Source organism: Pleurodeles waltl, chromosome 12 (genome assembly GCF_031143425.1).
Source record: "Pleurodeles waltl isolate 20211129_DDA chromosome 12, aPleWal1.hap1.20221129, whole genome shotgun sequence".
Lineage (NCBI taxonomy): Eukaryota > Metazoa > Chordata > Amphibia > Caudata > Salamandridae > Pleurodeles > Pleurodeles waltl.
This window is the reverse complement of record NC_090451.1, coordinates 30,718,729-30,732,075: the sequence shown is the minus strand read 5'-3', so window position 1 is coordinate 30,732,075 and position 13,347 is coordinate 30,718,729. Positions and strand designations below refer to the sequence as shown.

The 13,347-nt window shown below is 48.2% G+C and overlaps 1 protein-coding gene across 1 annotated transcript in view; it reads left to right on the top strand.

The window, feature by feature from the left end:
- The window catches only part of TLE2 (TLE family member 2, transcriptional corepressor), a 296,917-nt gene that overhangs the window by 176,632 nt on the left and 106,938 nt on the right, over positions 1-13,347 (top strand). Inside the window, exon 11 of the mRNA XM_069215878.1 lies at positions 10,345-10,485. Within this exon, the coding sequence (XP_069071979.1) occupies positions 10,345-10,485 (141 nt within the window). The remainder of the gene's footprint in view (positions 1-10,344; positions 10,486-13,347) is intronic.

The following is a 13,347-nucleotide window of genomic DNA, read 5'->3' as shown; positions in this document are numbered from 1 at the left end:
CTCTTGGAGTCAGACAGGTGACATCTCCCCATCTTCAGTGCTTGTGGTTAGACCTCTCCTACAAACTGGTAGCTCTGAGCCTACGGATGAAGAGGGCGCGTGGGATAAATACCCTTCCACGTGGATCCCTGGGCTTCTTGAGGACTCTGGCTTCTAGGTTTGGAGGAAGAGCCCCGCACGTGGTGGGGGGAAGGTTGCCAGTCACCTTCTTGTAGCCCTGTGTGGTCTGGACTGGCTGCTGGCTCTCAAGACCGACTGTTTGGAGTTTCTGTTTAGGAGACATTTGGGATGCATGGAGGGCACGGAATACTGATCGCTGCCAGCTTCAACCGCGCACGTCTGGGGTAATGGCAAACAGATAGGTTTGCAGCACCTCGGCTGACTACCGGGTGCAGGAACAGTCATGGACAGCCATGCTTTGCGAAGCAAAACCGTAGAATGCAGGGATCTTCTTTGCCATAACCAGGTTGGCATGTGCTGCCAAAAACGCACTGGGGAGATAGTGATCATGGATTTCTACTGTGACTTTAAAGTTTTTTCCTGTGCAAAGCTGCCTTCTAGGCCTAGCTTGAGCAGCAGGCCAATTCTTTAAAATATACATAGATTTCGCTTTGGGTCTGCCCATAGGACTATTTCCCTCCCAGTTCATGCTATTGGTAGTTTGCTGACTCATTCCGCCTCCTGTAAAGTTCTTGCATTGCAGTGCATGAAGGACTGGTTTACTTCTCCAGGGTACACTGAACAATCACACTTTAAAATCTTTATTTTGATTATACACTGTCTTCAGAACGCAATCTTTGCTGTTTTTGTTTTTTTTCATTGCAGAAACCTTTACAAATATTTTAGCCAGAGGTCAAAATGCAAGCCATGCCTATTGGCTTTACTAGTGCCTGTTCTGTGCGGGGAGCTGGACTTGTAACATGCAGAAATAAACCATGATGTAGAGAAATGTCACTCAGCCCATCACAGATACCCCATTCCAAACAATGTCATTGAATTAATGTATATGTGTGTGCATCAATGCTTGTGGTACTGTTGTCATGTAGTGCACAACATTGTAGAAAGCTTGCTGTGGCCTCTTCTGGCCTAGACCCTCCTCCATTCCCACCCACACCTTTTCTCCCACTGGACCCCATTCCACTTCTCATGATAGGGGCAGAAACAGGGCACCCTTGAAGCCAGTCTTGTCAAAAGTAAAGTCTGAATTATACATCTGTTAAACCCCCAGCAAATAAGACTTGCCCATGAAAATTCAAAAGTAATTCACAATTAAGGCGGTCATTCTGACCCTGGCGGTCATGGACCGCCAGGGCCGGGGACCGCGGGAGCACCGCCAACAGGCTGGCGGTGCTCCCAAGGGCATTCTGACCGCGGCGGTATGGCCGCGGTCAGAAACGGAAAACCGGCGGTCTCCCGCCGGTTTTCCGCTGCCCTGAGGAATCCTCCATGGCGGCGCAGCTTGCTGCGCCGCCATGGGGATTCCGACCCCCTCACCGCCATCCTGTTCCTGGCGGTTTTGACCGCCAGGAACAGGATGGCGGTGAGGGGTGTCGTGGGGCCCCTGGGGGCCCCTAAAAGATTTTCAGTGTCTGCCATGCAGACACTGAAAATCGCGACGGGTGCTACTGCACCCGTCGCACCCTTCCCACTCCGCCGGCTCCATTCGGAGCCTGCTTCCTCGTGGGAAGGGGTTTCCCGCTGGGCTGGCGGGCGGCCTTCTGGCGGTCGCCCACCAGCCCAGCGGGAAACACAGAATAACCGCGGCGGTCTTCTGACCTCGCAGCGGTATTCTGGCGCCTCCCGCCGGCACCGCGGTTATCGCGGCCGGCGGGAGTCAGAATGACCCCCTAAGTCTGTTTTAAGTTATACCAACTCACAATATTCTCTTTGTGAGTGTGGGAAAACTGGGCTGATTGCAGAAGCCCCCTAACATTTCCCCCCATTTTTCATTTATACTGGTGTTTTTCTGACTCTGATAGTGCCCTGGGCACTGCTAAATAGTCCCAGGGCCTGTGTTCTGATTAAAATGGATATGCAACTACTCTGGTTAGCAGGTCTGAGACAGGGGTGGCCTCTATTTCCGACACTCCCCGTTCACATTGCGCCTCGCAATGTCTCCCCACAACACCAGCAAAAGGCACTGGAGGCTTAACACGCGGCTCCTAGCGTATGAGGATATCTTAGCTGAAATAAGGGAAACAATAGCTTCCTTTCTGGAAATAAACAACACTCCCACAACAAATATTACAATTATGTGGGAAACTCTTAAGGCAGTGGTCAGGGGCCAATTTATAGCGATAGCAGCGAGATTGAATATAGCCCGCCGTGAGAAGCGTCTCCAACTAGAGGATGAAATAAGAGTCCTGGAGGCTACACATAGCAGGACGGGTTCTCTGGTGAGAAGACACCTCACCACCCTCAGGAAACAGCTGCGGGCCTTGGGTGGGGATAGGGCGGAATATGCTCTGCTCCAGACTAGGCAAAAATTCTACGCAGGGGGAGACAGGGCAGGCCGACTTCTGGCCCACCGCCTTGCATGCAGGAAGCAATCCGCAGAGTGACTCTGACTTATGTGCTGCAGAAGAGCTTGACAGTCAGGACATAGACGACTGTCTGGACCCCACCCCATTGCCCCAGATCCCCACCGCAGACAGAGACACACTGGAGAAGGATGTTACCCCGGCGGAGGTACTGGGGACTCTACATCGTCTGCAAACCGGAAAAGTGCCGGGAGTGGGTGGCTTCGGAGCAGAGTTCTATAAGGCCTTTGGGGCACAGTTAGCCCCCATGTTCGCCCGGTTGTACAAAGCACTGACCCCGACACACCACCTCCCCCAACAATGCAACTGGGCATGGTGATTGTTAGCCCCAAACGGGGAAGGACCCACGGTTATGCTCCTCCTACAGACCCATAACGCTACTGAACATGAACACTAAGATCATCAAGCGTATCTTGGCCTGCCGGCTGAACCCGTATAGCAGGGTCTGGTTGACCCAGAACAAACAGGGTTTATACTAGAAACATCCTGTAGCAATAATACCAAGTGACTATGCCACTTGGTGGACAAGGTCCATCCGTCCCAAATCCCTGCCATCTTCCTCTCCATTGATGCGGAGAAAGCCTTTGACCAGGTAGACTGGCGGTACCTCCATGAGGTCCTGTGACACGTTGGGCTCGGACCTAGATTCTGTGGGTGGATCCGAAGCACCTATGATAGACCCAGAGCTCTGGTCTCAGTGAACGGAGAGCTGTCGCAGCAATTCCCTTTTTCCGGGGGGCACAGCAGGGGTGCTCTTGGTCGCCTCTGCTGTTCGCCTCGTATATGGAGCCATTTGCTGAGCACATTCGGCAGCACCCGGATATACATGGAGTACCAATGGAGTGCATAATGCACAAATTAGCACTCTATGCAGATGATGTGCTTCTCCATCTGTCTCAACCCCAAACCTCCCTCGTGGGGGTAATGGCAGAACTCACGGCGTTTAGCAAAGCACCGGGTTTTAAAACCAACCTCACTAAATCGGCTCTTCTAAATCTCACGATCCCAGAGGTCAAACGGACAACGTTGGAGGCTACCCTCCCATTCTCATGGGCCTCATATGGCATTAAGTAACTGGGTCTCTGGATACACCCACACTCGCGGCAACAGTGGCTCGCAATTATATTACGATATTATCGATGGTAGGTTCCGACCTGACAAGGTGGAAGACACATGGACTATCGTGGTTGGGCCGTTTAGCGGCAATAAATATGACACTCCTGCCTAAATGCAGACGTTGCCACTGAAACCGCCACCTAACCTTATAGATAAAATGCAAGCACACATATGGGAGTACATCTGGAGACGCAAGAGGGCCAGAATGTCAAAGACTCAGGCAAATCTGCCTCAAATGGACAGAGGCCTGGGAGTCCCCCACCTGATGAGCTATTATTATACACCCCAACTGCGGTACACTGTCGAATGGGCCCAACCTCTCACTTGGAAATACTGGTACTTTATTGACCAGGCAGTGGCAGGATTCCATATTTGGAAAGTGCCCTGGCTGCTGAGGGAACACCGACCGGAGGGAGTATATGTTTCCTGAGAATAAGGGAGGGATCAGGAGGGATTATGGTCCAGTGTATATCCTCCTTAAGTGAACATTGAAAATCAGCGATACACTGTTCCAATCATATAAAACAGAAAATAAAAAGTGACCGGGGTCCTAAATTCTAGGAGCAAGGGGCCTCACACACCCATAGGGTGTCATGCTTCATCATAGGCGCTGCTCCTCGTCAGACTGGCGCTGCAATGTCTGACGGGTACCACCCCTGACGGGGGGCTCTTTGCCGGAGATCTTAATATGTGGTGGTGCCGTGACCCCAAAGGTGACTAAAGAATCAACGGAGATCAAAAGCAGGTAAGTAGTTAAAATTGACTCTCAAAACTGCCACTGGGACTGTGGATTTTATTGGACCCAATGAACGGTCAGGGCCAAGGTTAAAAATTAGAATCAAAAGAGTGAATAAAGAAGTTAAGATCAATCACTCTTGTAATGTAGAACATATCAGTGAGAGGAGTCTGGCAATTCTCCAAAGACTACCACCTCATGGGTCAACATGTTTCGCATCCTGGTGGTCCAAACGGATCCAGTGATGCTTCATCAGGACCTTATGTGACTATATGTATCTCCTGAATAATAAGGGCCACATATATTTATCAAAAAGTTAATACAAGTGTCTCTCAACCAGCAATTAGTAGGGAGGTATAATAATCACTTACATAAATATGGAATAAATAATTCTAACTCGAGCCCGTCCTAAAATTGAAGGCGGGCATCCTAGGATTACACGGACCAATAGTCCAGCGCTAAACAACGTTTGTTGGAGCAATGCTGGCCAGGCGGAGACCTACCCCGGTCCGTGGTTCCCGAAGAATTTAGGACCCCGGTCACTTTTTATTTTCTGTTTTATATGATTGGAACAGTGTATCGCTGATTTTCGGAGTATATGTTTCCCCTGACCTGCGGGCGACGGTGGGACCATGGGATAAGGTACAGGTTAAGAGGGGACTGTCCACGCCAGTCCCCCCCCCCCCCCCCCACAGACGCTGCTCATCGGCAACCCGGACTTTCCTCCGGTGCTGGGCAATTCTGCTGTCACACCCTGGCAGAAAGCAAACTACAAGAGGATAGGAGATCTCTTTGCTGAGGACAGAGTCATGGACTTCGACCATCTACGAGCAGCATTTGGGCTCCCAGCAACCGCATGTTGGCAGTACCTCGCAGCTCACCATTGGGTGACTTCCCCCACTGTAAGCCCTTATGCGAGTCGACCCCTTACCCGCTTTGAGCGGTGGCTGATAACTAGGGATACCGAAAAACGACTTCTGTCTGATATCTACACCTTTCTGGTAGTGCCAGCTGCAATCCCTGCCACCCCTGCAAGGCTTAGATGGGAAATGGAATGTGAACGCACCTTTACAGATACAGAATAGCGGGATGTACTCCACAGAGCAAGAGTCGCAGTGCGTGCCACAAACACCAAGGAAATGTTCCTGAAAATAGCCCATGACATGTATTATACACCGGCTCAGATGGCTGGCTGGGGGGAGCATGGGGATGGAGGGTGTTGGTGTGGGAGTGGGCAGGAGGGAACACTTACACACATACTGTGGCACTGCCCGAAAATTGCTTCCTTCTGGCGCACAATCCTCCAAGCAATTGATGAAATCCATTATACTAACATACCGCTGTTCCCTACCTACGTCTTACTGGGTCCCCTCACGTACCCGCTTCACTCACCTTGAGGCCGGGCAATGACACTGGCTCTGGGGGCAGCAAAGATCCTCCTACTCTCCTGATGGGGTACAGAGACCATCCCTACACACACTGGCTGGTTACACAAACTGTGGGCCCTCATGGGCATGGAAAAACTGAAAGCAGCAGCAACTGGCTCACTGCCCCTCTTTGATAAAACCTGGGGCCCATATATACGGTACATGTCAGAAGAATTCAGGGACTTATCATGCCCGTCTTATCTTCGTATCCTCCGATTGACAACCCCTACAGACACCACCCGAACAAATTAAGACACCCCTTCAATACAAGAGTCCTGGCAACACGATGCACCTGAGACACACTCAAGGAACGGGGAAGCACAGTGCATGCACACAGTGGGCTTAACTGCTTTTTCTTTCCCCCCTCTTTGTGTCTTCTTTCCTCCCCCCTCAGTTACTTCACCCCACCCACCAGTGGTTGTAGGTGGGTGTTGTTATATTGATGCACTTTAAATTCAATAAAAGAGATTTTAAACATAAAATAGATATGCAAATTAGGCTAATTATAATTGGCTGTGTCAACCTACCTATAAGTCCCTAATATATGGTAGGGCATATAGGTTTAGGGACCCCAGCATAGGTCATACAGCCGTAGGTGCACTGCTGAGGTGCCCTATGTCATTCTAAAGGCATGCCTACCTTGCTGGCTGCTTTTAAGTTAAAGTTAACTCCAAATTCGACTTTGGAATTAAAAGTGCTTTCAAAGTCCTAAGCTACCTTATTGTTTGCATATGTCAGCCCTAAGGTATGTCCTAAGCGCCCCCAGGGTTGGGAGCAGTGTAGCTATAAGCAGGGACTTTATAAAAGATGTTTTCTAAGTCCTGCTGAGGGATAAATAGCTAAAATCGTGTTTCCCCGTGGTACTGAATGAGCTCCATAGGCGATCATGGTGAGACTTTATTTTGAAATAATAAAGTTTTTTGTTTTCCATAGGAAAGAGCTAAATATGGCATGTTTAGTATCAAATTAACAGTTGTAATAAACCAAATAATATGCCACTGCACTGTTAAATGTTTATATAACTTGTACCTAGAAAGAGTTTTAGAACTCTTCCTAAAAGTTCCCAACTTCAGCCTTGTAGTGCCCTTCTCTGATTGGTCAGCCCCTGGCAGCCCCATCTAGGCTGCCTTGATCAGGTGTGACGTGGCCTGGTCTGAAACAAAGGAAGCATCTGGTGGGAGGAGATCTGCCTTAGCAGATGGTAGAACAGGATGAGGGGAGAGCAGCCAGACAGGCCTTCAAAGAAGGGAAGGACATTTGGTATAGCCACTGCACCTCCCCCATTTCCTGCAACCCCAGACAGCCAGGTGCCCCCTGATTAGATTAAGGAAGGGGTGTGTTAAGGGAAACGGAGGCACACAGTGGGTGGGCTCAGCCAGACCTAAACTCTAAGATTGAATTGTTGCAATCTTGAATTTTGGAGGAATGTTACTCCCTGGGATTGATTTTTATTACACTTCCCAGGAAATGGTCACTGGAGTGTGGTGGCCTGCATGTCATTGGACAGAGCACCCCCGCTGCTTTCCGCCCCGGGAGCAAAGATAACATTGGCAGAGCTACACCCCCCTGCTGGACCCTTGGCCTGTACCTGGACTCTCACTCAGAAGGGATGCACCAGCTGTACACTTGGGCTTCACCACAAAAAATACTTTCCCTGGCTTCTACTGCTTCAAGAAGGGACTCCCTGTATGCTATAGGTAGAAAATAGCTGACCAGAGTCCCCTGCATCAAGCCTGAAGAAATCGACCATCTGACCAGTGACTAGTGGTCATTTTTGGATTTGAACCAGGTGTATTCTGGGAGCTGGAGTCCTAACCCTCAAGGAGCAACTCAGAGATTCTGGAACCTTGGGGTGAATTGTGGACTCGTAAAGAACCTTGGAGGAACTTCTGAAAGAAGATCCAGAAGTTTGGAGAAAAGCTCCAGAGCCCCAGACTTCTAGGATTTTACCATGGGCTCATGGAAAGGCAATCTGACGATGTTGACTCGAAATTGGCTTGCTGTGGAGGGTCATCCGACGTTGGAGAGAAAAAGCTCCAAAAAAGTTTCTAAGTCTGAGCGTAAAAAGTTGACCAAGGCTTCCCGTGCAGTAGATTAGAGAAGGGCACCAGGAGGTCGGCTTCAATTTGAACTTGGTCCCAGACGAAGATTTCCATCCCGAAAAATGGTTCAAGTCCGAATGTAGAATCCTTGACGAGGTCTCCTACAATGCGTATCCGAAGAGGGCTCCAAGGAGGTCAGATTCCACTTGTGACTTCATCTTGGTCCAGAAAATCTTCAAGAAAAAGTCTAAGGTCAAGATGTATCATAGTACCGGTTTACATTTCCTAAATAGCGAATTTTAAGAAATCACTATCGTATGTTTGAAAATAGCGAATCGCTAATAGCGATTCCTTAAAGTTTGCAATCGCTTTTAGGGAATGGGACTCCATTCATTCCTATGGGCATCTTAGGTAATGCAAATCCATGGGTGCCTGGGGCCTAAGGCCCCCTTTAATGCACCCCCAAAAAACATTGTGCAGATGTAAAGCGCACACATGCCCCAAGGGCATGTGTGCTCTACATGGCACTTTTGAAAAAAATTCATTTTTTAAAATTGCACATGGTTACCACCAACTTGGAGTTGGTGGTAATTGCATTTTCAAAACGCCCAGTTCACATTTAGGAAATGCTTGAAAAATTTGCATAGGGAATCGCAAATAGGTATTCCCTATTTGCGATTTTGTATTTAGAGAATCGTAATTTGCGATTCGCAAAATTGAGTCGCAATTTTAGGGAATTTTAGAGAATTTAGGGAACTTTAGCGATTCCTTAAAATTGCACTGTGAATGTTTTTCATAAATCGTGAAAGGTTGTTTTGCATTCGCAAATGGTGGAATTTTGCGATTTGCTCCGTTTGTGAATGCAAAATAGTTTGATACATCTGGCTCTAAGTCTGAAGGTAAAACTTCAACCGAGGCATCCCACTCACTGTAGCTGAGCAGGTCTCCGTCACGGTCGGCCTCAAATTTTGACTTTGCCTTGGTTGAGTGCAACCAGACGTCCATATTGGCACTTTTGATTTCTATGCTCTAGAAAACATTTATCCTTTAAAAATTCATATCTCCAGGTCCCTTTATTGGATTTTTGTAGTTTTAGTGTAATTTTTAAGATAAAGAAAATCTATTTTTATACATTGGTGTTGGATTTGTATTGTGGTTTGTGTTTTACTTTTTTACTGTTTTGTGATTTCTAAATGCTTTACACACCTGTCTCCTAAGTTAAGCATAACTGTTCATTGCCAAGCTACCAAGGTTGAGCTGGGATCAATTTATTGAGACCCTGACTGGACCTATTGGCCTATTACTAAGTGTAGGCACTTACCTACCTTTACCAATAATCCACTTTCCAACAGTGAGTCTGGTCCGAAATGTGCTGCCAACAACATTAAACAGGCCACGCTACCAAAAATGTTTACGTAGATTTGTGATAGAGAGAGCACCAGTGCTTAATTTGAGCTGGTGGTTTCCACTGCTATTCTCTACCCAGCTCTAATGAGAGTCTACCACATGGTGGCGCTGTCTATCAAATTTTGAGATGAGCAGAAGGCAGTGTTTAATAATTCAATATACATTAAAAATGAATACAATCTGTCGACAATGCTTTCTTATAAAGTGAGATGGTTATTAGATGTTTCTACTGTCATTAGCAGCGCGAGCAGGGGCGATGGGTAGTGCAAGGCGCAGGGGCCTCCTGACAAGGTTCCCTGGCACTTACTTTTTAAAATAAAATTTACTTTACAAATTAAGCCCTGAGACCTATATGTGGCGTTGGAAAGTTTGCTAATACTCTGTTACAGTAACACATGCCCCTGTCTCAAGTTTGTTCCAACAATGAACTGTGCCTAGAAATTATTGCTTCCCTGCAAAAGCACAATACAGCTTATTCAAATAGGAAACTGATAATGGACTTGAAGAACCCCGGAAGGAGGGCTCTCCCTATTGGTTCATAAACTGAGGCTGTGACAGGCAGGAGTAAAACATCACTGTGGTGGGTGTGGAGTGAGATGTGGTTGAAACTTCAATTCTCTTCACTCCGAGAGCCTCAGTAGTAGTAGCTGGAATTCCAAATAGGGTCAGGAACCGGGTTGCCGGCCCCATTGGGAATTACAAAGTCTGTGAAACTCCACAGATATGTTGTGTTTTCCATGAAGATTCCAGGAGCTGGAAGTATGGAAGAATGGGGAATTACCAGAGGAACTGGACCCAGAATTACTAATACCCAGGTATTTGTTGCTTTTTCGTGTGATTCTCAGGGTTCAACCCGTCCCCTCGTTACTTCTGCACCCCTAAATGAATGGCATCAGTATTAAGTCCAGGAGTGTTAAATTCACAACCTCCCCCTAAACTGAGGAAGAAGTAATGGAGCCCTGAGTGCGGTTTTGCATTCACAGAAGTGCATGTGAGCGAGAAAGACTTAGTTTCCTTTGCATAAATACTCTCAGTGTCATGCAGGTTCCTGAATTGTGCTCTTTTTCTTTTCTCAGGACCCCTCCTCGGACCCCGGAAGCCCGGCTCGCCCACTCAGCAGGCATGTCTTGCCCTTGCGGACTGATGTCCCTTGCAGCCCCTGCTCACTGACATCCAGCCGGAGCACCCCAACCTCCAGACTGAGGGAGCATGCTCTGGTAATGCCAGGCTTTCTTTCACTTCATTTTGAACAAAGATGAGAGGTCAATATCTCCAGGCGTGTGATCTCTGAGCAGCCACCACATTCAGCAGCAATGTATGTACCATGTAGGTCCACATCCCAAAAAGTGCACCCTCCCTCCGTAGGGTGGTAGTAGAATACCTCCCGGTTACATCTGCTGCCCCTTCCCTTAAAAGGATAAAACACCTTTTGTTGCTGTGTTGCACCTCTCCTCCCTAGAGTAAAACACTTCTCGTTGTGCTCCCCCTTGTTGGGGTAAAACACCTCTCGGTTGCATGTGTTGCACCTCTCCTCCCTAGAGTAAAACACTTCTCGTTGTGCTCCCCCTTGTTGGGGTAAAACACCTCTCGGTTGCATGTGTTGCACCTCTCCTCCCTAGAGTAAAACACTTCTCGATTGCATGTGTTGTGCTCTCCCTTGTTGGGGTAAAACACCTCTCAGTTGCATGTGTCACGTTTAACCTCACTAGGATAAAACACCTCTTGGTTGCATGTGTTGCGCTTAACCCTCACTAGGGTAAAACACCTCCCGGTTGCATGTGTTGCACCTCTCCTCGCTAGGGCATAACACCTCTCGGTTGCATGTGTTGCACCTCTCCTCGCTAGGCTAAAACACCTCTCGGTTGCATGTGTTGTGCTTAACCCTCACTAGAGTAAAACACCTCTCGGTTGCATGTGTTGCACCTCTCCTCGCTAGGCTAAAACACCTCTCGGTTGCATGTGTTGCACCTCTCCTCGCTAGGGCATAACACCTCTCGGTTGCATGTGTTGCACCTCTCCTCGCTAGGGCATAACACCTCTCGGTTGCATGTGTTGCACCTCTCCTCGCTAGGGCATAACACCTCTCGGTTGCATGTGTTGCACCTCTCCTCGCTAGGGCATAACACCTCTCGGTTGCATGTGTTGCACCTCTCCTCGCTAGGGCATAACACCTCTCGGTTGCATGTGTTGCACCTCTCCTCGCTAGGGTAAAACACCTCCCGGTTGCATGTGTCACATTTAACCTCACTAGGGTAAACACCTCTCGGTTGCATGTGTTGTGCTTAACCCTCACTAGGGTAAAACACCTCTTGGTTGTATGTGTTGTGTCTACTTTCGCTAGCATAAAACACCTCTTGTTGCATGTACTGCACCTCTCCTCGCTAGGGTAAAACACCTCTTGGTTGCGTGTGCTGAACCTCTCCTCCCTAGAGTAAAACACTTCTCGTTTGCATGTGTTGTGCTCTCCCTTGTTGGGGTAAAACACCTCTCGGTTGCATGTGTTACACCTCTCCTCGCTAGGGTAAAACACCTCTCGGTTGCATGTGTTGCACCTCTCCTCGCTAGGCTAAAACACCTCTCGGTTGCATGTGTCACATTTAACCTCACTAGGGTAAACACCTCTCGGTTGCATGTGTTGTGCTTAACCCTCACTAGAGTAAAACACCTCTCGGTTGCATGTGTTGCACCTCTCCTCGCTAGGTTAAAACACCTCTCGGTTGCATGTGTCACATTTAACCTCACTAGGGTAAACACCTCTCGGTTGCATGTGTTGTGCTTAACCCTCACTAGGGTAAACACCTCTCGGTTGCATGTGTTGTGTCTACTTTCGCTAGCATAAAACACCTCTTGTTGCATGTACTGCACCTCTCCTCGCTAGGGTAAAACACCTTTCGATTGCATGTGTTGTGCTCTCCCTTGTTGGGGTAAAACACCTCTCGGTTGCATGTGTCTCGTTTAACCTTACTAGGATAAAACACCTCTTGGTTGCGTGTGCTGAACCTCTCCTCCCTAGAGTAAAACACTTCTCGGTTGCATGTGTTGTGCTCTCCCTTGCTAGGGTAAAACACCTCTCGGTTGCATGTGTTGTGCTCTCCCTTGCTAGGGTAAAACACCTCTTGGTTGCATGTGTCACGTTTATCCTCACTAAGATAAATCACCTCTTGGTTGCATGTGTTGTGTGTACTTTCGCTAGCATAAAACACCTCTTGTTGCATGTACTGCACCTCTCCTCGCTAGGGTAAAACACCTTTCGATTGCATGTGTTGTGCTCTCCCTTGCTAGGGTAAAACACCTCTCGGTTGCATGTGTCTCGTTTAACCTTACTAGGATAAAACACCTCTTGGTTGCATGTGCTGTGCTCTCCCTTGCTAGGGTAAAACACCTCTCGGTTGCATGTGTCACGTTTATCCTCACTAAGATAAATCACCTCTTGGTTGCATGTGTTGCGCTTAACCTCACTAGGGTAAAACACGTCTCGGTTGCATGTGTCACGTTTAACCTCACTAGGATAAACACCTCTCGTTTGCATTTGTTGCGCTTAACCTCACTAGGGTAAAACACCTCTTGGTTGCATGTGTTGCACCTCTCCTCGCTAGAGAAAAAAACCTCTTGGTTGCATGTGTTGCACCTCTCCTTGCTAGGATAAAACAGCTCTCGGTTGCATGTGTTGCACCTCTCCTCGCTAGGGTAAAACAGCTCTCGGTTGCATGTGTTGCACCTCTCCTCGCTAGAGAAAAAAACCTCTCGGTTGCATGTGTTGCACCTCTCCTTGCTAGGATAAAACAGCTCTCGGTTGCATGTGTTGCACCTCTCCTCGCTAGGGTAAAACAGCTCTCGGTTGCATGTGTGGCACCTCTACTCGCTTTCAGTTGCATGCATTGTGCCTCTCCTCCTTATGGTAAAACACCTTTTGTTGCATGTGTTGCACCTCTCCTCCTCTTCTCAGTTGCATATGTTGTGCTCTCCCTTGCTAAGTTAAAACACCTCTCGGTTGCATGTGTCACGTTTAACCTCACTAGGATAAACACCTCTCGGTTGCATGTGTTGCGCTTAACCTCACTAGGGTAAAACACCTCCCG